General features: G+C 59.6%; 2 protein-coding genes across 2 annotated transcripts; one reads left to right on the top strand and one right to left on the bottom strand.

Annotated features, from left to right (window-relative positions):
* The first annotated feature begins 1,061 nt into the window (after positions 1–1,061).
* LOC119090205 (ATP-binding cassette sub-family B member 6, mitochondrial) lies at positions 1,062–15,913 on the top strand. The gene is made up of 16 exons (XM_037212994.1): positions 1,062–1,179; positions 3,238–3,454; positions 3,878–4,170; positions 5,027–5,171; positions 5,779–6,004; positions 6,927–7,105; positions 7,388–7,625; positions 8,057–8,232; positions 8,932–9,137; positions 9,643–9,850; positions 10,610–10,788; positions 11,501–11,615; positions 12,043–12,183; positions 12,817–12,938; positions 15,005–15,144; positions 15,894–15,913. Exons 2-16 carry the CDS (start codon positions 3,248–3,250, stop codon positions 15,911–15,913), a joined length of 2,595 nt encoding a protein of 864 aa, XP_037068889.1. The 5' UTR covers positions 1,062–1,179; positions 3,238–3,247.
* Positions 15,914–16,266: 353 nt separating this feature from the next.
* LOC119089525 (peroxidase) lies at positions 16,267–19,487 on the bottom strand. The gene has a single exon (XM_037212261.1). The coding sequence runs from the start codon at positions 18,897–18,899 to the stop codon at positions 16,782–16,784; it is 2,118 nt and encodes a 705-aa protein (XP_037068156.1). The 5' UTR covers positions 18,900–19,487; the 3' UTR covers positions 16,267–16,781.
* Between the last annotated feature and the right edge of the window lie 826 nt (positions 19,488–20,313).

The raw sequence follows: 20,313 nt of genomic DNA, 5'->3' as shown, positions 1-20,313 counted from the left end.
CACCCCCAACTTGGTGTCCAGACCCCCCCCCCCCTCAACTTTGAAATAAAAGTGGGCCAAATTCGGGAAAAAAACCGTTTGCGGCGTATGTTGGGGATGGAAGGAGTCCATCGTCATGATTCAACCCCCTCAAAACACATTCAAGTCCACGGTAGCCTCAAAGCCACGTCATCATCCATGGTAACCTCAAAACCACGTCTACGTGGACAAGTCAGCGAACCTTCGAAAGCTCAATGCCACACTCAGCCTTGAAATGGGCGCATCACCGTGGCCAAATGACCAGACTATTGAGTCCCACCCTCTTTGGCTCGTCTCTCGAAACCTTCAACAGAAGGACGTCTCTCCGCACAATGGTACCACAGTGCGGAGTGCCACTGGAGCGCGTTCACCACGCCCCGCATCGTGGTCTCCCTGGGATCGGAAGCTCACCTTCTCGCACTTATGCAAAATTCAGCTGCGACACCAAGGATGCCTGGCACGGCTGTTTCCGCCATCTAGCAGCAGGCCGTGGTTCCAGTGCCGGCTGGCGACAGGTTTCCGAACCAACCACCCCGTGGTGCCGGGTGCAAACTGGCCGGCACCATGCACGAGACGGCACCCGCGCTCCTTCCCGCCCGTGCCCACATTGCCGACCGCGGGTGGCAAGCGGTCCTCCACCACCGGGGTTAAAATACTTGACAATATGCATTGAAGTGGCTCAGATAAGCATCGGGGAGCGAGGGGGGGGGGGGTTAATTGAGCGTTGGGGCTCCAAAATTGGTTAAGGCCCACTCCAGGAGCATGTAAAGAGACAGCCCTGGGAAGCGAATTGCAGGTTCGAATAGCCAATCGGCTAACGGGCCCGAACGGTCAATTAAAAACATTGCGGCATCTGCCGGAGACTGTGGTACTGAAGCTTTCGGCACGTGCCGCCAGTGGCCATACGCAGCACATGCATAGCAGTCCCATAATGTGGTGCAATTTTAAGCAGCTTTTGGCAAGGATTTTATTCTAAAAAAGTAAAAGATTTACAAAGTTGAAGCTTTTTGGTCAGCTTTGCCCTTGAAATATAAATTTGTCTCGGATTTGGTGGTTGTTGCCGCGATGGTAAATATTGCCGCGTTTTAAGCCGACCACAACACACTGCTGACCCCGAGTCCTGCTGTCTCAGAGGCTCCGGCAAGCGGGGAGGAAGTGTTGGTGAGTGCGGGGGGCGCCGCTTGTTTGTGTCCCGATCTTGATGAAAGGAACTACGTCATAGCTACTCACGTTGCTGCCTTTTTTGCATGATGTTAATTTTTATTCAAAATGGAAGCGAATTTAAGGATGGGTATTTGTACTAGGACGTTGAGTTCACTGCAGGGGAATTCCCGCGTTTTCGCAACCTTGGCTCATGGTAATTTGCCAATGTGATTGAGGATCATAAATGAGTTATGTAAGCCCAAATTTGCACCTGTCTGCTGAGATATGAATGAACATATCTCCCAAGGCCCACATAGTTGTCGGATATTTTGTACATTATGCATGCCAAACTAGACAAAGGGACAGTTGATAGTATGCACAACTGGGCATGATTTATATTGCTTTTAATGTGTTATCTGTCTTCACTTGTTTATCAAATGTCTTCATTTTAAGTGAGGAACTTAGCCATACAAAACCTGCTTTTTACAGCATTTAGATTACAAAAATACAGATCAAGGATGTTCCATAACAAAGCTAGAAAGCAATTGAACTGACTCAGAAAACTTCTTTAGGTGGGCCATTTTCTTGATCATGAGGTGGTTTTTATTAATAAGATAGCCTATTGTCTAGATAACAAGGCCCAATATTGTGTTCAGAAAGGCCCTTAGCTGGTTTGGGATTCCCAATACCAACTAGGAGGCCCTGTTCTGGCTCAGGGTCACTCTCCATATTCAGCATATCTGATTTATTGAACAGGAGGTCTTTTACTTGGATATGATTTACTTGGATTTATGTAGATGTAATAAATTCAACAGTTTAAAAGAGATATACTTGCCCTCAGCACTCTTCCCCCCCCCCCCCTGAATGTAACACTGCTTAGGAGGTGCCCATTTGAGGAGGCCCCATTCTGTCCAGGAGGTCCTCTTGGAAGCCAGGTGTCCCACTCAAAATCCATGGCGCCATCCCTGGTAATGGCAATGATTGGATGATATGTCCCAGAGGTGTTCTGTATGGAAATTATGAAGGTTTTACCTCTGTTGAAGTTTGGCCATCATGTTACATTTTCTTTTCTTGTTTGTGCATCATATTAGGGCTTATTTTAAATAATCATGTTCATCAAGGCAAATGCTGAGAAGATTTCCAAATCTTTGAATTCATTTCTTCCTTACTTGGAAGAGCAAAAACCAGAACTTCTGGGATTTCCCTTTGTGTACAAAGTGTATATTCCACTACTTGTTGGAAAAGGACATGACAATGCGGTGGCATGGGTTAGTTGTCTCCATTCTCCTTTTCTTGCCTAAAACAGTCATTATAATGTATGTTTCTGATGGCTATGCAAGCCACCTATGGTCAGTAAATGGGTGTACCTGGTTCCATACCAGCAGCTTTTAGCAATTAGCATGGATAATAGACACTTTCTGCACCAGTTGATGAGCTGTGGTGTAAGTATCTGTTTAATTGGTAGACTGCATTGTTCTGACAACCTAAATAAACTTGTTCCATGAAGAATTTCATGAGGATTTTTTGTTTTGACTCATTCAGTACCATTCCTAGTGTATATGTTTGTTGTGAGTGGGGCTGTTAAATGGATAATAATCAACCCTCAATATACTATGATGTGCCAGCATACTTTGTCATACAAACATGGGTTATGTTGTCAGATCTTTGCATTCAAAGCTGTGCTTATGGTCATGACTAAACAAGCTTAAGCAGAAGAAAGCATTGGAAAACCAGATCAAAGGCATGTAAATCCTGCCTGGACATGTAAATCTTGTTGGCATGCCTTCCAAGGTTAAACAAACTTGGGTAGATTTATGGCTAAGTATTGTCAACACATTTAGGAGTCATTGCTATGCTTGAGAAAACCAAACTTTTTGTTTTCTAACCTCATTTAGTTGCCATGGGTAAATACACTACAAACAGCTGTAAACAAATACTTTATGGATTATTTTTTGAAGTTATCAGGCAGGCCTGGGCATTTAAACAGCAGGTAAGGCCATGGGGTACAGTTTGTCCATACACTCTATGGCAGTCACCCATTGCATCAGTACTTATGCTGTTTTGTTCTTGTTCCAGAGGGGCAGCTATGCTGCCATACTGTCCTCCAAACACCACTGCCTGGAACATATGGCACGACCATGGTGTGTCACAGTGCTTCCTGGAGACCATCTGCACATCGGTGCCAGCTGGTGTGCTGGTGCTCCTTGGCTCCTTTGAGATCATCTTCTACCGTCGTCATGCCACGGCGCTGGAGCACTACAGCCGACCCAAGTCCTGGCTGTTTAAGCTGCAGGTCAGGTGCTGAGCATGCCAGAGAGGTTTTGACACATTTTATGAGGATTTTATGATAAAGTGAAGGGCACACATCCCCCTATCAATGTGTGCAGTTGTAATATTGTATTTTTGGGTTCCTGTGTAGAGACGACAGGTCATTGTGTGATGGTTTCGCGTCCCTGCGACGGTGACAAGCTTCTCCGCGACGATGTCATCGCCTGCGTGACGGCGGCTGCTCGCGATCTGACGACGACCACCTGGTCCTCTGTCCCCATGACAATGTCTGGTTTGTGATGGTGTGACGACGACTGGCCCCGCGTGCCACCAAGACGTCCCCACGTGTTGGCAACGGGCCCCCGCGCTGCTGCGGCCGGCCGTGACGGGTCCGTGGCGCTCCGTCAGCGCGTCGCCGCCCTTCCTCACCGTCCTACGCCGGCCGCAGGTGGCGGTGACGCTGCTGCTGGCGCTGCTGGCGCTGCTGCGGCTGTTGCTGCAGCTGCTGGTGCTGTACGGCGGCCGGCTGGCCGGCTTCCAGGTGCTGTCGGCCGTTCTGGGCAGCATGACATGGCTGCTGTCGCTGCGGTTGATCATGCTGGAGCGCGGCTTTATGCTGCCTACGGTGCCGGTACGCGGCCACGGTCTGCCGCTACTGCTCTCCTGGACACTGCTGCTGGCCGGACAGGCCGTCATGGCCGTCAACGTGCGCAGCGCAGACTGGTGGTTCAAACTCAGCAGGTCAGTCCGTGTGCAGCGCAGACTGGTGGTTCAAACTCAGCAGGTCAGTCCGTGTGCAGCGCAGACTGGTGGCTCAAACTCAGCAGGTCAGTCCGTGCACAGCGCAGGCTGGTCGCTCAAACTCAGCAGGTCAGTCCGTGTGCAGCGCAGACTGGTGGTTCAAACTCAGCAGGTCAGTCCCTGTGCAGCGCAGACTGGTGGCTCAAACTCAGCAGGTCAGTCCGTGTGCAGCGCGGACTGGTGGCTCAAACTCAGCAGGTCAGTTCGTGTGCAGCGCAGACTGGTGGTTCAAACTGAGCAGGTCAATCCATGTGCAGCACAGACTGATGGTTCAGACTCAGCAGGTCAATCCGTGCGCAGCACAGACTGGTGGCCCAAACTCAACAGGTTGGTCCGTTGGAGGCGAGCAGTCGGTCCCCTGTGACTGCCGTGACCAGGCCCGTCAGAAGTCCCCGGGTTAAGTGTATGGGCGTGTGCTGCGCGAGATGACGCTCCAGCGTGCTGGAGGTCGTCACGCGGTGAGTAGACTCGGTCTGGCCGCGTCTGTCGAAACGGAACCAAACCAGGGCTTAAAAAATGCACGTGTGGCAGCTGGCTCATGCCGTGGTCGAACCACACGCGTCGGAAATGCGTGCGGTGTTAGGCTGCATGCGATGCCCGAACTCCCGCCGCGCCGGCGGCTGCCGAGCCGGTTTTGATACAATCGCTGTCGTTCTGGTGGCCGTTGCGCAAGCCGCGAAAACGAAGGGCGCAGACCAGCAACGGCAGGGAATCGCTGGGTCAGCCTGCCCTGGACTGGAGTGTTCCACTGCGACCGCTGTTCTAAGTACACAGCATGCATCTCCGCGTGTTCCAGCACGTCTGACTACGTGGAGGTGACCCTGTACGCCATCCGGCTGTCCGGCTGTCTCTTCCTCTTCCTGGTCGGCTTCAGGGCTCCCGGCATCGCGTGGGTCGAGGACTACATCCCATACCAGCGCAATGTGCAGGGCCAGAACAACGTGAGTTGCTTTGAGGACACGCGCCGCGAGCGTGCCTAACTCAGCGACTAGGAGCAGTCGTTGTAATTATGCGCGTGATCACAGCTATATAAGCCTTGCGTTGACAGCGGAAGTTGAACTACGGGATAGCCAAGTCAGGAAAGCAGAAGGTTTTCAAGAAGGTCAGCGACGTCGTAGGCGTTCGAGACGCGCTGTAAAATTGACAGTCTCTCAGAAAATGTGGTCTTAACACGCTGGCGACACGCAAACATGCAGTATGCATATACATGATGTAAAGACTGACGATGCTTGAGCACGGGAATTGAGGCCGGCGGTCTTTCTCGCAGTGAGCCAGCCATGTATTCCAGCAGCTGACAAATTGGCTCGTTGGCGAAAGGCTGTACTGAACGCGCTATACAGTTGGCGGGCTGTCAGCCGCCTCTCGCGTGTTTGGAGTTAGGCCGCACGGCGTTTACGTCGGCTTGCAGTGGCCAACGGCCACCGCGCACATGAAAGTCCAGCAATGTCCAGGGCAATGCGACCTCGTCTCACATGGCGGTGCCGATGGCAGCGCACAGCTGTGACGTCAGCGTCGCACCGTTAGCCGCTCTCTCACTCCGCCCGGCAGCCGCGCGCCGCCGGTGGCGCCGCCCGGCGACAGCCCGGCGAGGCTGCGTTTGTGGCGGCAGAGGGCAGCGCGTGGCGCGGTACGTGCGGGAAGCTGGCTCGTCTGCTGCCGTTCATCTGGCCGCGCCGTGACGTGGGTCTCCAGCTGATCGTCATCTTCTGCATGGCGCTTCTCGTCGGCACGCGCGTCATAAACGTCTACGTGCCGCTCTACTACAAGTACATCGGTGAGTGGTGGGGGTAAAGACACCTGCGAGTAGTTCGTGAGAGGCGGTAGATGCACCTACAACAAGTTCATCGGTAATTGCCGCTCTCCTGGCCTTGAGTATTGCTGCCTGATGCTTGAGTAGGAGTATTATACTACTGCGAACACATAGTATATGCTGCTCCGTTATTGCCAAGCAGATGCTACTCGGTGCTGCAACAGGTGTAGATCGAGGAGCGTCGCTGGTTCATTTACGCGTCGGTAGATGCAGCTCCCGCGCGAAGGCAGCACCCAGAGCTGCGCTTAGCTGTGGTGAATTTCCAGATATTGGCGTGTGGGTAACGCTCAAATCGGTATACAACTGACAGACATGACCAAATGGAGTGGTTAGTGCTGCTGTTGTAAGTGGGAATCACCGGACACCTATCTTCCGCAAATGCGCAGCGAGCATTGCTCTTCCTCTTACATACCTACCAGGCTCGGCGAGTGCTGAACTACAGCACAACTGCGTGTTTATCAGTCAGGCAGCGAGCGTCGTCAGTCGTTCAGGCGGGTTTGGGAAAGATTGACACAACTCTAGGGCGTGATGCATCGGACTTTTGAGGCTTTTTGACGTGCTGATCTACCCGGCGTTCGGTCTGTGACCACCAGCGCCGCTTTACGATGCACAAGTGTACAGCGTCTGTGTTCAGATTGCCATGTGGACTGCCGCCGGGATAGGTGCCTCTGGTCTGGTGGTCTTCCTTGGTCTAGTGGCCTTCCTCGTGGCCTGACGCTCCCGCGGGTGGTCGGACGCTTTTCCGTGTAATGCAACGCTTTTTGCGTGCTCGGACCGCCGTGCAATCTAACGCTCTCCCGTGCGGGCCGCTCCCACGTGGTGTCATCTGACGCCCTCCCGCGTGATCCGATCTCCGGGTAATATGACGCCCTCTGGTGTCGGGCAGTGGACGGCCTGACGGAGACGGCCGGTCACCCGCGGCCCGTCTTCCTCTGGCAAGACATTCTGGTGTACGTCGGTCTCAAGTTCCTCCAGGGTGGCGGCGTCGGCAGCATGGGCGCCCTCAACAACCTGCGCGGCCTGCTCTGGATCAAGGTGCTGCAGTACACCGAGCGCGAGGTCCAGGTAAGAGCCTCACACTGGGACGGACGGGGCGCGGCGGCTGGGGCGGACGCCCGTGCTGCCGGCGTCAGCGGCTATCACATCACCCGTCATGGGCATGCATGTGGCCGTGATCACGTCAGAGGCACTGGCGGGTAGTGCATGGCCTGACGCGTGTATCTCGAGCTTACTATTCCCTTTCACCGCTGTGAAGGAAGCGTGTTGTTGGCGGGTGTCTGATTCGTGGGCTGGAACAGTGGAGGGCGCGCCGCTGCGCTGGCTGACTGGTGCGTCCTGTGTCCACAGGTGGACCTGTTCGCGCACCTGCACCAGCTGAGCCTGCGCTGGCACCTGAGCCGCAAGACGGGCGAGGTGCTGCGCGTCATGGACCGAGGCACCTCATCCATCAACTCGCTGCTCAGCTATCTGGTCTTCCAGATCCTGCCCACCGTGGCCGACATCACCATCGCCATCACGTTCTTCAGCGCCGCCTTCAACGCCTGGTTCGGCCTCATCGTCTTCATCACGATGCTGCTCTATATGGGTGCGCTTCTACACTGCCGGGCGGGATGAACTTTGCTCTTACTGGCTCAGTGGGATTGTCAAGTGTCTGTTTGCCGCGCGTTTAGCGACCACCGGTTCGGAGAAAGCTGGCGATATTGAACTGTAAATGATGAGGCTTACCCAACAAACAACGACACTGTTCATGACGCTTGTTTAATGGGCTGTCAGATTGGGCTCAGTGACCGGTGGTCCGGAGAAAGCTGGAGATATTGAAATGTAAATGATGAGGCTTTCCAAACGAAGCAATGGCACTGTTCATGACGCTTGTTTAATGGGCTGTCAGACTGTGCTCGAGCGATCACTCAGCCCGAGCAGGATCCTTGACAGCTGCGGTGGGTCCTTTGCGCCGTCGCGATTCTGGGGACGCCTGCCGGCCACTCTGCAACCACAAGTTCGTGGGCCTGCCACCAGTGTCGACGGCCGTTATCACGGAATGGCGCACCAAGTACCGGCGCCAGAGCAACCTGCTGGACAACGCACAGCGCACCAAGGGCGTGGACTCGCTGCTAAACTACGAGACTGTCAAGTACTACGACGCCGAGGAATACGAGGTCAACCGGTACCGAGACGCCATACTGGAGCGCCAGGCAAGTCGGGTGGGCGGCGCTGGGCGCTGGTGAGGCCGGGGTCGGCGACGGACGCTGGCCTCCTCAGACTCCTTCGGCGGGTGTCAGCAGCTTGGAGACGTCCGAGAGAGTGTCGCGTCGGGGTTTGCTAAGAGCCAAACTGGCCTGCTGAGAGGGCGGTGTTCGGGTGGAGTCAGCGACGTATCAGAGCCCTTCGCTGTTACGCTGTGAGGGAAGCCTATGATGCGGGCTTTGTCTGGCCGCGATCACAAGAAGATCCGGACAGTTTTATGCTGTTTGTGTGCTGATCGTCCCGTCCCGACGAGCGGCGAAAGCCCTTGCTGGCCTCTTGCCTCCTCCGGCCCTCCGCCGGAGACCGGCTGCAGTCCTACCGGCTGCAGTCCGACCGGCGTCAGTCCGATCGGCTGCAGTCCTACCGGCTGCAGTCCGACCGGCGTCAGTCCAACCGGCTGCAGTCCGACCGGCTGCAGTCCGATCGGCTGCAGTCCGACCGGCTGCAGTCCGACTGGCGGCAGTCCGACCGGCGGCAGTCCGACCGGCTGCAGTCCGACCGGCTGCAGCCCGACCGGCGGCAGTCCGATCGGCTGCAGTCCGACCGGCTGCAGTCCGACCGGCTGCAGTCCGACCGGCTGCAGTCCGACCGGGTACGCTTCGGCCGCCGCGGGCCGATGGCGTCTAACATCGTTTGCTCCTCCTCAGCGGGTGGACTGGAAGTCACTGGCGTCGCTGAACCTGCTGAACGTGGTGCAGAACGTAGTGATCAACGGCGGCCTGCTGGCCGGCTCGCTACTCTGCGCCTACTTCGTCGCCGACAACGGCACCCTCACCGTCGGCGACTACGTGCTCTTCTCCACCTACATCGTGCAGCTGTACGCGCCGCTCAACTGGTTCGGCACCTACTACCGGTGCGTGGCGGAGGCGGGCCTGGTGGCCGTGCCGCCGGTGGGACGATGGCAGCGCTGTTCGTCATGGTCTCGTGGTGTGGTGGGACGGGATTATCGCGTTGCCGCGACGAGCCAGCTCGGCGTGGGGTGCGGTAATTTCCCTGCAGTGGCGCGGACGAAGTCTGATCACCTGCCGCACGGGCATTGCTTCGGTTTCTTGACGTGACAGCTGTGCTGCTGTTCGTTGCGCAGCTTTTCAACCGGTGGAGAACACGACTCTGCGGGCTGTCGACCTCGGTCGCCGTCACTCTTCGGGCCTCGCAGCGCTATATCCCGCCACGGCCCCTGCGGGATACCCGGGCCAAAGGGGCGGAAGCGACTGGTATTCTGCCGTGCGCTGGTTTTGAGTTAGAATGCCAATTCCCAACTGCGAGGGACCAGCGCGCCTGGATAGCACGGCTGTGTACGTCAGTCGCGGTCAGCTGTCGGCCCAGCCAGCATCACGCCCCGGCGCCGTCCGCCGCAGGATGATCCAGCAGAACTTCATCGACATGGAGAACATGCTGGACCTGCTGAAGGAGGAGGAGGAGATCAGCGACCTGCCGGGCGTGCCGCCGCTGACCGTGCGCGAAGGTCGCCTTGAGTTCCGTAACGTCTCCTTCCACTACCAGCCGGAGAAGCCGATACTGCGCGGCGTGTCGTTCTGCGTCGAGCCTGGCGCCACCGTCGCCCTGGTGAGGGGCGTGGGTGAGGGGCTGGAGGAGCGGGGGCGCTGATATGGGACGGGGAGCATGTGGGCGCTGTTGAAGGACGGAGAGCACGGGGGGCGCTGATGAGGGCAGACCCTATGCTCTGGCTTTGTCGCGCGTCTTCATCTAGGAGAGTTGTGAGCGGTGATGGTGCTGTATGCTGGCGCCAGTCGTGCATGGCTGCGCGCTGGGGGGACGGCCTGCGCGGCTCCGTCCCGCTCAGCCGCTCCTCCTCCAAGCCGTCCGGCGGCCGCCGCCGTCAGCTGAAACTGTGGTAGCCGGAGAGCGGAGCCGGCGGCACCGACGCCTGGCTCTGCCGCTCCCAGCCGACCCGACCTGCCGTCCCGGGGTCTGACCTGCCGTCCCGGGGCTTGATCTGCCGTGCCCGACCCAAGGGGAGATTGGGGACCGTCCCCTCCAGTGAGGGTGGCGATCACTCCTGGTGCCAAAGGTCCAGTACGTCATGGCAATTTATGGCGCCCATATAGCTCCTAAAATGTCGAATGTGGGCCTGCAGCATCCAAATGGGTTCCCAAGCCTTAAAAGGCCCTCCGAGTGAAAATTAGGGTCCCCTTAGTTCAAAGAGGGGCCCATTGGCGGAAAGGGCGTCCTGTGACCTTCTTTGGCCCTTCTTTGGCGGGGTAAGCTCGGCTAGGCCGCTGGCCTGACCTGACCTGACCTGACCTGACATGACCTGACCTGACCTGACCCGACCGTCGCTTACTTCACCGTGCGCTGGGCCAGGTGGGACCGTCGGGCGGCGGCAAGTCGACCGTCATCAGGCTGTTGTTCCGCTTCTTCGACGTGACCGACGGCCGCATCATGCTGGACAACCAGGACCTGAAGTGGGTGCAGCAGCGCACGGTGCGGCGCGCGATCGGCGTCGTACCGCAGGACACCGTGCTCTTCAACGACACGATCAGGTGAGACGCCGGGCTGGCAGGGCCTCTGGGTCTGGGACACGGTGTACCTTAGTCAGGTCACGATCAGGTGAGACGCCGGACTGGCAGGGCCTCTTGGTCCGGGACGCGGGTGTACCCTAATCAGGATTGTGATTTACGGCCTGTGTCACCATGCGCGACGAACGGTTATGGGTTGGGTGTAAATGGCCTTGTTTCAATTATGTCAGTTGTTTTCCACGTATTGTTTCCCCACTCGGCCACGGCCAAGGCTTTTGATCAATGCTACACAACAGATGCTGTGTTAATTAAGTGGTACAAACGTAGGCTAATAAGCTAGAGGAGGCAGCACGTCACACATACACATACCAACAGCGGGAATGGGGTCCTTTTAAGTAATGTTAGGCGTCTTAACAGACGCTGGAAAACTGACTTATTTTATTTTAGTGAAGTAATTCAAACAATGAAATCACATTTTATGTCATCTTGCAGCGTCTGTTAAGGCGTCGGAAATTACCTAGTAATGCAGATGTACCCTGGCGTTGTGCAGGTGTTGTGAGTTCGCATCTCACAGTTCAGCGGTCTTATCTCCATATCAGTCAAACAGTTCCTGCCCCGTCCCATGATGTCGGCTCCTGCCCCTTCCCATGATGTCGGCTCCTGTCCCGCCTCATAATGTCGGCTCCTGCCCCGCCCCATGATGTCGGCGGCGCTGAGCGCGTGCCGCCGCCGACAGGTACAACATCCGCTACGCTCGCATGTCGGCCACGGAGGAGGCAGTGGAGGAGGCGGCGCGCGCCGCCGACATGCACGACAAGATCGTGTCGTTTCCGGACGGGTACGACACTCTGGTGAGTGCGGCTGGACCGGCGCGGGACGCTGAGGTTCGGCCTGGCTGGACGAGCGCCGCCACGGCACGGCGAAACGCTGGGGCCGATGTGCTGGGGATGCTGTTGATGATAATGATGATGTTGATGCACTGAGTCACTGGCCGTCCCGCGGGACGTGATGTCTGCCACCTGCTGTCGCCGTGACAGTACGCACCGAGTGACTCGATCACCGGCGTTCACGCCTGGTCCCTGTGCCGCCCTGTCGCTGTCGTACTTATTTAGGGCTTTGCGTGGCTAGCGTTGACCGCGGTGTGCGTCGACATGGACGTGAGCGTGGGAGCGAGGTCGGGACGCTGTCTGGCAGGGAGGGAGGGAGGGAGGGAGGCTGCACGTGGTGTTCCCGCGTGTAGCCTGTGCTGACCCAGTGTGTCCTGCCCCGTATGAGCAGGTGGGCGAGCGCGGTCTGAAGCTCTCCGGCGGCGAGAAGCAGCGCGTCGCCATCGCGCGCACCCTCCTCAAGGCGCCCAAGTTCATCCTGCTGGACGAGGCCACCAGTGCGCTGGACACTCGGACCGAGCGGAACATCCAGGTCAGGGGTGGAGACGGCCAGGGAGTGGGGAGTCGGGCTCGGAGGAATGGACAGGATGCTTCAGGGAGACGGATCATGCCGTTCTCGGCTGTGCGGCATGGTCTTCTACACTAACTTTGCATCGTTCGTTTGGCAGTGACTTTGCAACGTTACCTGGCGCTTATCCCGGCTGAAGTATGCTCGGTCTCTCCAGGCGGGCCCCTGGCTAAGTGGCCCTGTTGTTGTCATCGCTGGCTCTGGGAATGTCTTTCCAAGGACAATTCATGCTGTGTTGGTCCCGTGTTCATGTCGTCCATGTCCTGCATCTCGTTGACTTAGTGGATAATCCCCGACGCGCTGGTCCTGCTTCAATGGCGTCTTTATTTCGTGTTTGGTTTTCCGAAGAAACAGTCCCTGGCCTGCCTACTGCCCTCCAGTGGCGATCCTGACCCCGTACTCCAGTTGTTCCGGTCGGCTCCCTGATCTCATCCGCGCCTGTTCCGTTCCCCTGGCCCCGGGTGCGCCCGTCTTTCGGTCCGCGCGGGTGTGGACTCCCGACCTCGTCTGCGCCTGTGCCGTTCCCCTGGCGCCGGCGTGCCCGTCCGTCCGTTGGTGCAGGCGTCGGCCACTGACCCCGTCGCCGCTGCGTCACAGGACTCGCTGCAGCGCGTGTCGGCCGGTCGCACCACCCTGATCGTCGCCCATCGACTGTCGACCATCGCACACGCCGACCAGATCCTGGTGCTCAAGGAGGGGCGCATCATCGAGCGCGGCAGGTGAGGCTGAGGGGCCGCGGCAGGTGAGGATGAGGGCCGTGGCAGGTGAGGCTGTGGTACTGCGGCAGGTGAGGCTGAGGGGCCGCGGCAGGTGAGGCTGAGGGACTGCGGTAGGTGAGGCTGAGGGACTGCGGCAGGTGGGGCTGGGGCACTGCGGCAGGTGAGGCCGAGTGACTGCGGCAGGTGAGACTGAGGGGCCGCGGCAAGTGAGGCTGAGGGGCCGCGGCAGGTGAGGCTGAGGGACTGCGGCTGGTGAGGCTGAGGGGCCGCGGCAGGTGAGGCTGAGGGACTGCGGCAGGTGAGGCTGAGGGACTGTGGCAGGTGAGGCTGAAGGACCGCGGCAGGTGAGGCTGAGGGACTGCGGCAGGTAAGGCTGAGGGACCGCGGCAGGTGAGGCTGAGGGACTGCGGCAGGTGAGGCTGAGGGACTGCGGCAGGTGAGGCTGAAGGGCCGCGGCAGGTGAGGCTGAGGGACTGCGGTAGGTGAGGCTGAGGGACTGCGGCAGGTGAGGCTGAAGGGCCGCGGCAGGTGAGGCTGAGGGACTGCGGCAGGTGAGGCTGAGGGACTGCGGCAGGTGGGGCTGAAGGGCCGCGGCAGGTGAGGCTGAGGGACTGCGGCAGGTGAGGTTGAAGGGCCGTGGCAGGTGAGGCTGAAGGGCCGCGGCAGGTGAGGCTGGGGCACTGCGGCAGGTGAGGCTGAGGGACCGCGGTAGGTGAGGCTGAGGGGCCGCGGCAAGTGAGGCTGAGGGGCCGCGGCAGGTGAGGCTGACTGAGGGGCGGCACTAGGCTGGCGGGCCAGGCGGGTGGAAAAGCGAGGGGTTTGTCCAGGGGTGTGGGATTGCTAAGCGGGGAATAGAAGCAGATCAGTCGGCGGCGACAGAGAAGTGGGGCCAATAACCCGGTTGATATGGGCAGCCGTGGTTCGAGTTACGCTGGGACTCGACCTTGGTCCAAACTTTCGGATCCATGTAAACATCCGTGCGCCGTTCGAAGCGCGCGCCGGCTCAGAGCACTTTGCTCATCAGAGGATCATCCGGCCAGGGAGCGATTTGTAGCCCGAGTTGCGAGGGCGTGTCCAGATACCGGTGTGTCGTTACATGTTTCAATGGTTGATGTTTCTGTTTCTCCGTCTCGGCGTCTACATCATTGTGCTGCGTCCACCGCCCCCACCGCATCCATGTGCGCTGTCCCTGCTAGCGCGCCTCTCCCGCTGCGCTCCTCCGTCTCTAGCCCACCGTCGGAGTATACCGTCCGGCCTAAATAGGGCCTCCCCTCGGCCGCGTAAACAGCATAAGTGTAGTGTTAGGCGGGAATGGTGGTGGTCCTGCGCTGCCGGGCAGGTGAAGATGGTGGATCGTCAGCATTCGGCCTATTGTTGATACGTTAGGCATTTGCCAGTGCCTTCTCGGGCGCCTGCCTTCCGATTCACCCACCCGTGGCTGGGTGGGGTTCGAGATGCTTTAGGCATCCGCTGTGTTCTTGGTTGGGATTAACGGGGGCCGGTAGCAGCTGCTGAGCCAAAGGTCAAGTGACGTCACAAATCGGGACGGATAGTGCCGAGCATTGCGGCATGGTAAGCTTTTCCTATGGAATTCTACCGTTTACCTGAAATTTTACGGTTTGACGGCGGGGATCAAGACTCATGCAACAAGCATGGCTTAGCCTGGGGTCTGATCTCAGAAATATGTCCATTCAAAACGTTCGGACTAACTAAGTAAAAAGCTGTTCACCTGTTCTGTGACACCTGGACGACTTCGCATCAGCTGTCTCCACGTTTTTGTCCGTGGTGGAACAGTAATCACGGGGCACACTGGCGTGACATTAGACTTGCGCTGCCCAACTGTCTCTCATGTTCAACATTTGCACCAGCGCTCCGTTTGACCTGCACTGCGGACGGTGACTTGCACACGTTCGTGTATGGTCACCAACACCCCTGTGCCCCCTCGCCTCCATAAGCCGTGAGGTGAGCCTGCATCAGACCGTGAGTCCCCCGCCCGCCTGGGTGCTGTGTCGCTTTTCTTCCGCTCGGGACCGCGCGGCCACTGACCGCGTGCTGCTGCTCCGCAGGCACGACGAGCTGATGGAGAAGAACGGCATGTACGCCGGCATGTGGCGTCAACAGTCCGAGATGGCCGACCGGCGCTCGCGCCGCTCTCCGGACCGGCAGCAGCGCTCCCCGGACCGGCAGCGCCGCGAGTGGGCGCCGTCCGGACCCGCCACCACGGCGGACGGCGCCGCGCCGGCCGCCACCGCCGCCACCGCCGCCACCCGCCGCTGACCTCGTGCTGCCCGGTCGAGCGCGCTCCGGGGAGGAGCGAGCCGCAGACTGGTCCGGCGCGGGAGTCGGGCCGGCGCGCTGGGCTTCACATGGAGCACCGAGGGAGGGAGGGGCAGCCGCTGGTGGTGAGCTCCATGGCCGGCGAGGTGGGCGTGTAGTCGTGCAATAGAGAAGCGTGCGAGAGCGAGAGGCGTCGCCGGAGGGTGCGCCGGTGGGCGCGGGATGCTCCGGGTAGGAAACACAAGGTGGTCGACCGAGAAGCTCTGGATAGGTAACGCAGAATCCCCCCGGTGTCATCTGTGGCGGCCACCTCGCAGAGGTGGCGCCGAACTCAGTCTTTCGCCGTCCGCGGCTCGGACCACGGCTCCGCTGGCCGCGGGCGGCAATGCAGCGCAGCGAGCATCCATGTCTCACGTCAGTGGCTCTGTACATAGCCGCCGGGCTCTGTAATCCACTCAGCTTTAAGGGCGCGCGCCCGCGTGCTGGAGAGCTCCGCAGGGGTCGCCGGCTTCCTCGCGTCACACAGCTGGTCTCAGCCGCCGACAAGTCAGCAACCTAGCTACTCTGCTTGCCATCCCCGCCGCCGCCCGGGAGCGGGGGCAACTACCGCGCAGCCGCATCGTCGGTGCAGTGTCTGGCTGGCCCCGCGCCGGAGCTGACTGTGCCGAGGGCCGCGAGGGGAGGCAGCCGTACTGTAATCTCACGCCGTGTCTGACGCGTCACGCGCGGAGCTGACCCCGCGTGTGCTCTCCCTGGTCCGGCCGACGCCTGAGGCCGCTGGGATGGTCCTGGGGACGGCACGCTGGCACGGCGGCGTGCTGAGGGCCATTGTGTGGGTGTGGACGACATGGGCTTTTACCGCGCTGTCCGGAACGAGAGGCATTGGGCAGCGCTGGCGTATTTTACTCCTATTGTGTACCTGTAGTGTTGGCGCCGTGTTAGTGTTCTCGCCTGTGGGATGTTCAGTATGTTTGAATGTTCGTTTTAATGTATTGTCAATAAATATTTTGTAATCATGTCACGAGCTCGCCTGTGGGAGGTTCAGTAGTTACAATGTTCGTTTTAATGTATTGTCAATAAAGATTTTGTAATCATGTCCCGAGATTTGGTTTTGGCTCCAAAAGGAGGCTTCCAATGTTATTAGATAGTCGACGTCACGCGCGTTTCGATCTTCGGTTGCCTTGCCGGTGAATGGAATTAATTGCCCGTTCCTAAAAGAACTGTTGCTCCCATTCGGGGAAAGGAGCTCGACAATGTTTTGAACGAAGGGTCAATAACTGGAAGTTTTGTAGGTTTGCTGGCGAATGTTGCCTGGTTAGCGCCCGTATTTCTCGAAACAACTCGTCTCGTGGTGAAGGCCGCCGGAAACGCAACCAACCAACAGATCCCGTGCCGATGAGCTGGTGTGTAAGCAGTATGCATGCGCAGAGGCGAAGATCTGTACGCACATCTCGATTACCAACCTTTAAAAGCAAAGCACACAAACCGTGGCAACTCATGCCCGTGCAGCCGTCGCGCCATGACGACAGTGCCACGTGACTCGACAGTCATGCGCCACGCGCCACCTCAGAACTTGGACAGGTCGAGCCGCTGTATGCGCCGAGAGTTGCAGCTGACCACCGGGTTCAGGCCGAGGAAATTGATGGGCTTGATGAAGGCCAGTGGCTGGACGGCGTCAAAGCCACGTCCCACGTTGTCGCACAGCAAGCGGGCCCAGCTGGCCTTGCGTATCTCGCGCAGCTGAGCGGTGGTGAAGCTGCCCCGCTGGCCGGCCTGGTCGTAGAAGAAGCGGTCACCATAGCGGGCGCGCAGGAACTGGTCGGTGATCAGACAGCGCGTCGTGGGGCCGACCAGCGCGCCGGGCGCCGGCCGCTCCGTGTTGATGCCGACAAATAGGTCGATGTCGCGCCAGTGGCGGTAGCTGCGTTTCAGACGGGCCGTATCCGCCGCCGTCATGAGCGACAGCAGGTCGGACCAGCCGGATATTCGAAGGCCGTGACAGCGGGCCGCCACCGTGGCGTAGGTGGGGATGCCGTGGTCGCGACCCCGCTGGATGTTGAGCGCCATGAGGTCCAGGCCGACGGCGTCCACTTTGAACAGATTGCCGTGGACGGCCTTCGCGAAGGTTGGACCGAACGTTTGTGGCTGCTGGCGCGTGAGGCCACGTGCCATCTCCGTGAACACGTTGGACACCACCAGCGAGTCCGGGCGGAAGAAGTTCTCCTGCAGCTTGAGCCTCTTCCTGATGGAGCCGATTTTGGAGACCAGCTCGATTACGCCCCGCACCATCGAGTGCAGTCGGAAGCCGGCCGTAGAGAACTCATTGCTGACGTCGGGGTTGAGGAACGGCACGTAAGCGCGCGGCCGGAACCCAGTCAGACCGACCGAGTGCGCGTACGCGAAACCGACGATGCTTGGCAGCCACTCGTGGTAGGCGATGTGCTGCCACTGGCCGATCACGATCCGGCGCGCCTCCTGGTACAGAGTCTCGTCGGTCCATCTGTGGTGTTTCGCCAGCTCACGCGCCACGCGGTTGTGCTCGCGCACAAACACCGTGTGGAACAGCGTGAGCAGCGTGTTCTCGTTAACGCGCTCGTCTCCGGCGATGAAGCAGACGCGGCCGGTGCAGTTGGTGGCCGGCTGGGGTATCTCGCGCGGCAGCATATTGCCGGTGCTCGTCTTCAACAGGCCGGCCTTGAAGGCCCGCAGCTCGTGGGCCTTCTCGTCCGTGGTGCCGTACACCTGCGAGCAGTCCATCCAGCCGGTGAGCTCGTTGATCTGCGTGGCTGGCCGCGGCCGACACAGCGGGTCGGGCGCCGGGATGCTGCGCACGAAGTTCATGCAGCGGATCTTGTACTTTTTGTAGAAGGGGTCGGAGGCGGGCACGGAGATGGGAAGACACTGCGGATGCTTGAGGCTGGCCGGCATTTCGAGGCCTTTCTTGTCGCAGCACTCGATCGGTGACAGGGTACCGTTTGGATTCTGAAGCTGAAAGTGGGGCGAGATGGACAGGTCGTGGTCCATGAACTGGCCGAAAGTCACCACGGACATGGTGTAGTGCCCGGCGCCGGCGTCGCTATCAGATCTAAGTGTAGCCGCACTGATCTTTCGCGACGTCTCGAGCAGGCCGCCGGCCGCCGACTTGCTGCGGGCTACGAACACGCCGTCGTCGTACGTGCTGTCGAAGAGGCGCCGCAGCCCGCGGAAGTGACTGCCCCAGCGCGGATGGCGCAGGTTGTTGCACTGGCCGTTGATGGTGCGGTACTTGGCCGAGGTGGTGCAGCGGATCGCCGGCTCCGGAGTACAGTTGGGCACGCGCTGCGCCGGGCGCCTCTCCAGACGGCTGAGCCGCGTCGGAGAAGGTCTCCGTGGGCTCTGCGGCTTGCAGAAGGTGAACGGTCCACGGCCGGCAATCAGTGACCTGCGCCGCTGTGTGACCCGCTGCGGGCGTGGCGATCTGCGCCGCCGCCTCCTTGAAGTTCTATTTGAATTTCGCCCCGGCTTCCATTTCCTTCTCCGTGACGTTTGTCTCCTTCGCCGTGACCTCCGTCTCCGTCGTCGTGACTTCCGTTTCCTTCGCCGTGACCTCCGTCTCCTTCGCCGTGACCTCCGTCTCCTTCGCCGTGACCTTCGTCTCCTTCGTCGTGATCTTTGAGCTTCCCGTTTCACTCTCCGTCCCGTCATTAGCGGCCTTGGGAGCCTCGTGGGCGAGCGCGGCGACCGTGGGGCCGTGTCGTGAGTCCGCAGTGGCCTTCGGATGTCCTCGACTTCGCAGTGGGGCCGCGATGAGACCTGGCGCTTGACGCGACGGTGGGCAGTCTTACGGCGCAGCTGGAGCTGCTGCAGGGCCCGCAGCGCCTGATGCGCCGTGCTCTGCGCCGCAGAAGAGGTGCGCGAGTTGAGGTGGAACAGATGTGTGCTGCCGCTCGCACGCGGGCTCCGGCGAGGCCGCGGTCTCAGCACGCCTGCCGCCCGCAGGAACGTCGAGGATAGAGGGCGGATGACCGGCCGGCGGCGGCGGCTGCGCACGGTGCTGCGCGACCTTGGCACGAGTGCCTCGGTGCTGAAGATGGGCAGTCGGCGGCGCTCACCGATTAGGAGGCGCTTCGCCACGCCGTCGCCGTAGTCGAGCGCAAACCGGCTGAGGAAGACGCGCGCGCCAGGCGGCAGCTGGGAGCTGCTGAGCAGCCTGCTCTCTTGGCGCCGAGCGCCAGTGGTGGCGCGCCTCTGGGGCGCCGCGCCGCCGCGCCGCCGCCGCTGCCGCCGCCCGGGCAGCGTGAAGGAAGGCGTGGCGTCGGAGGAGTGGTCCGGACAGCAGACGCCCCGCCCGACGGACGGCAGGCGGCAGACCCGCCGCTCCGAGGCCGACGCCTCCAGCTGCGAGACCACCGCCTCCGGGCAGGAGACGGGCTCGACGCAGCGGCAGGGCGCCGCGCGGCCGGCGGCGCACAGCGCCACCAGCGCGGCAAAGCATAGCAGCCAGCGCCGCATGATGAGCGCCGCCGCCGCCGCTGTCACTGGCGGAGCAGCCGCAGCTCCTGTGAGCGCGCCGGCCGGCTCCGGCCGTGTGGGCACGCTGGCATTTGGGCAGGCGGATGCGAATAGCCCCTCCCCAAACGACCAGTGACATTTTGAGTGAAGGCTGGGGCTCTGCGCAGTCCTGGGCAGGCTCGCTGACCGACGGCTCTGCGGAGGACCTCTCAAGGATTTGGTTGGGTTTGACAGAAACGCGGCGCTGTTTGTTCGGACGTTTGCCACTGTCCGTGACTAAGACTGTCACACCGTCTGTGTATATAAGCAGAGGCCTGACAGTGTGTGGCGCAGATCGTGACCATTGTCCTGCTATGCAACCACGGGCTGCGATGGAAATGGGGGCTTCGACCACACAAGTAAAGATCAAATCCCCGTTTTGACATGCGGATGCCATTACGTGCACCTGAAAGCGCAAATATAGCTCACGAGCGGTGCATTCACGTGAAGCTGTACCTGAAGATCACGCATAAAACGTGTGCACTCGTGCCAAGTCCACGCTACGCATCGTGCGTGATTTCACATCGCGTCGTTTGTAACACTGCTTCGAAATAACGGTCACTTTTAT

Source organism: Pollicipes pollicipes, unplaced genomic scaffold (assembly GCF_011947565.3).
Source record: "Pollicipes pollicipes isolate AB1234 unplaced genomic scaffold, Ppol_2.1 Scaffold_3087;HRSCAF=3621_pilon_pilon_pilon, whole genome shotgun sequence".
Taxonomy (NCBI): Eukaryota; Metazoa; Arthropoda; class Thecostraca; order Pollicipedomorpha; family Pollicipedidae; genus Pollicipes; species Pollicipes pollicipes.
This window is presented reverse-complemented; position numbering and strand designations above follow the sequence as displayed.

Coding starts and splice junctions, on each gene's coding strand:
- LOC119090205 (XM_037212994.1), top strand. CDS start 3,248: ATGCTGCCATACTGTCCTCCAAACACCACTGCCTGGAACATATGGCAC. Junction 4,171..5,026: donor TGGTGGTTCAAACTCAGCAG/GTCAGTCCGTGT, acceptor CGCGTGTTCCAG/CACGTCTGACTACGTGGAGG. Junction 7,106..7,387: donor ACACCGAGCGCGAGGTCCAG/GTAAGAGCCTCA, acceptor CTGTGTCCACAG/GTGGACCTGTTCGCGCACCT.
- LOC119089525 (XM_037212261.1), bottom strand. CDS start 18,899: ATGACGGGACGGAGAGTGAAACGGGAAGCTCAAAGATCACGACGAAGG.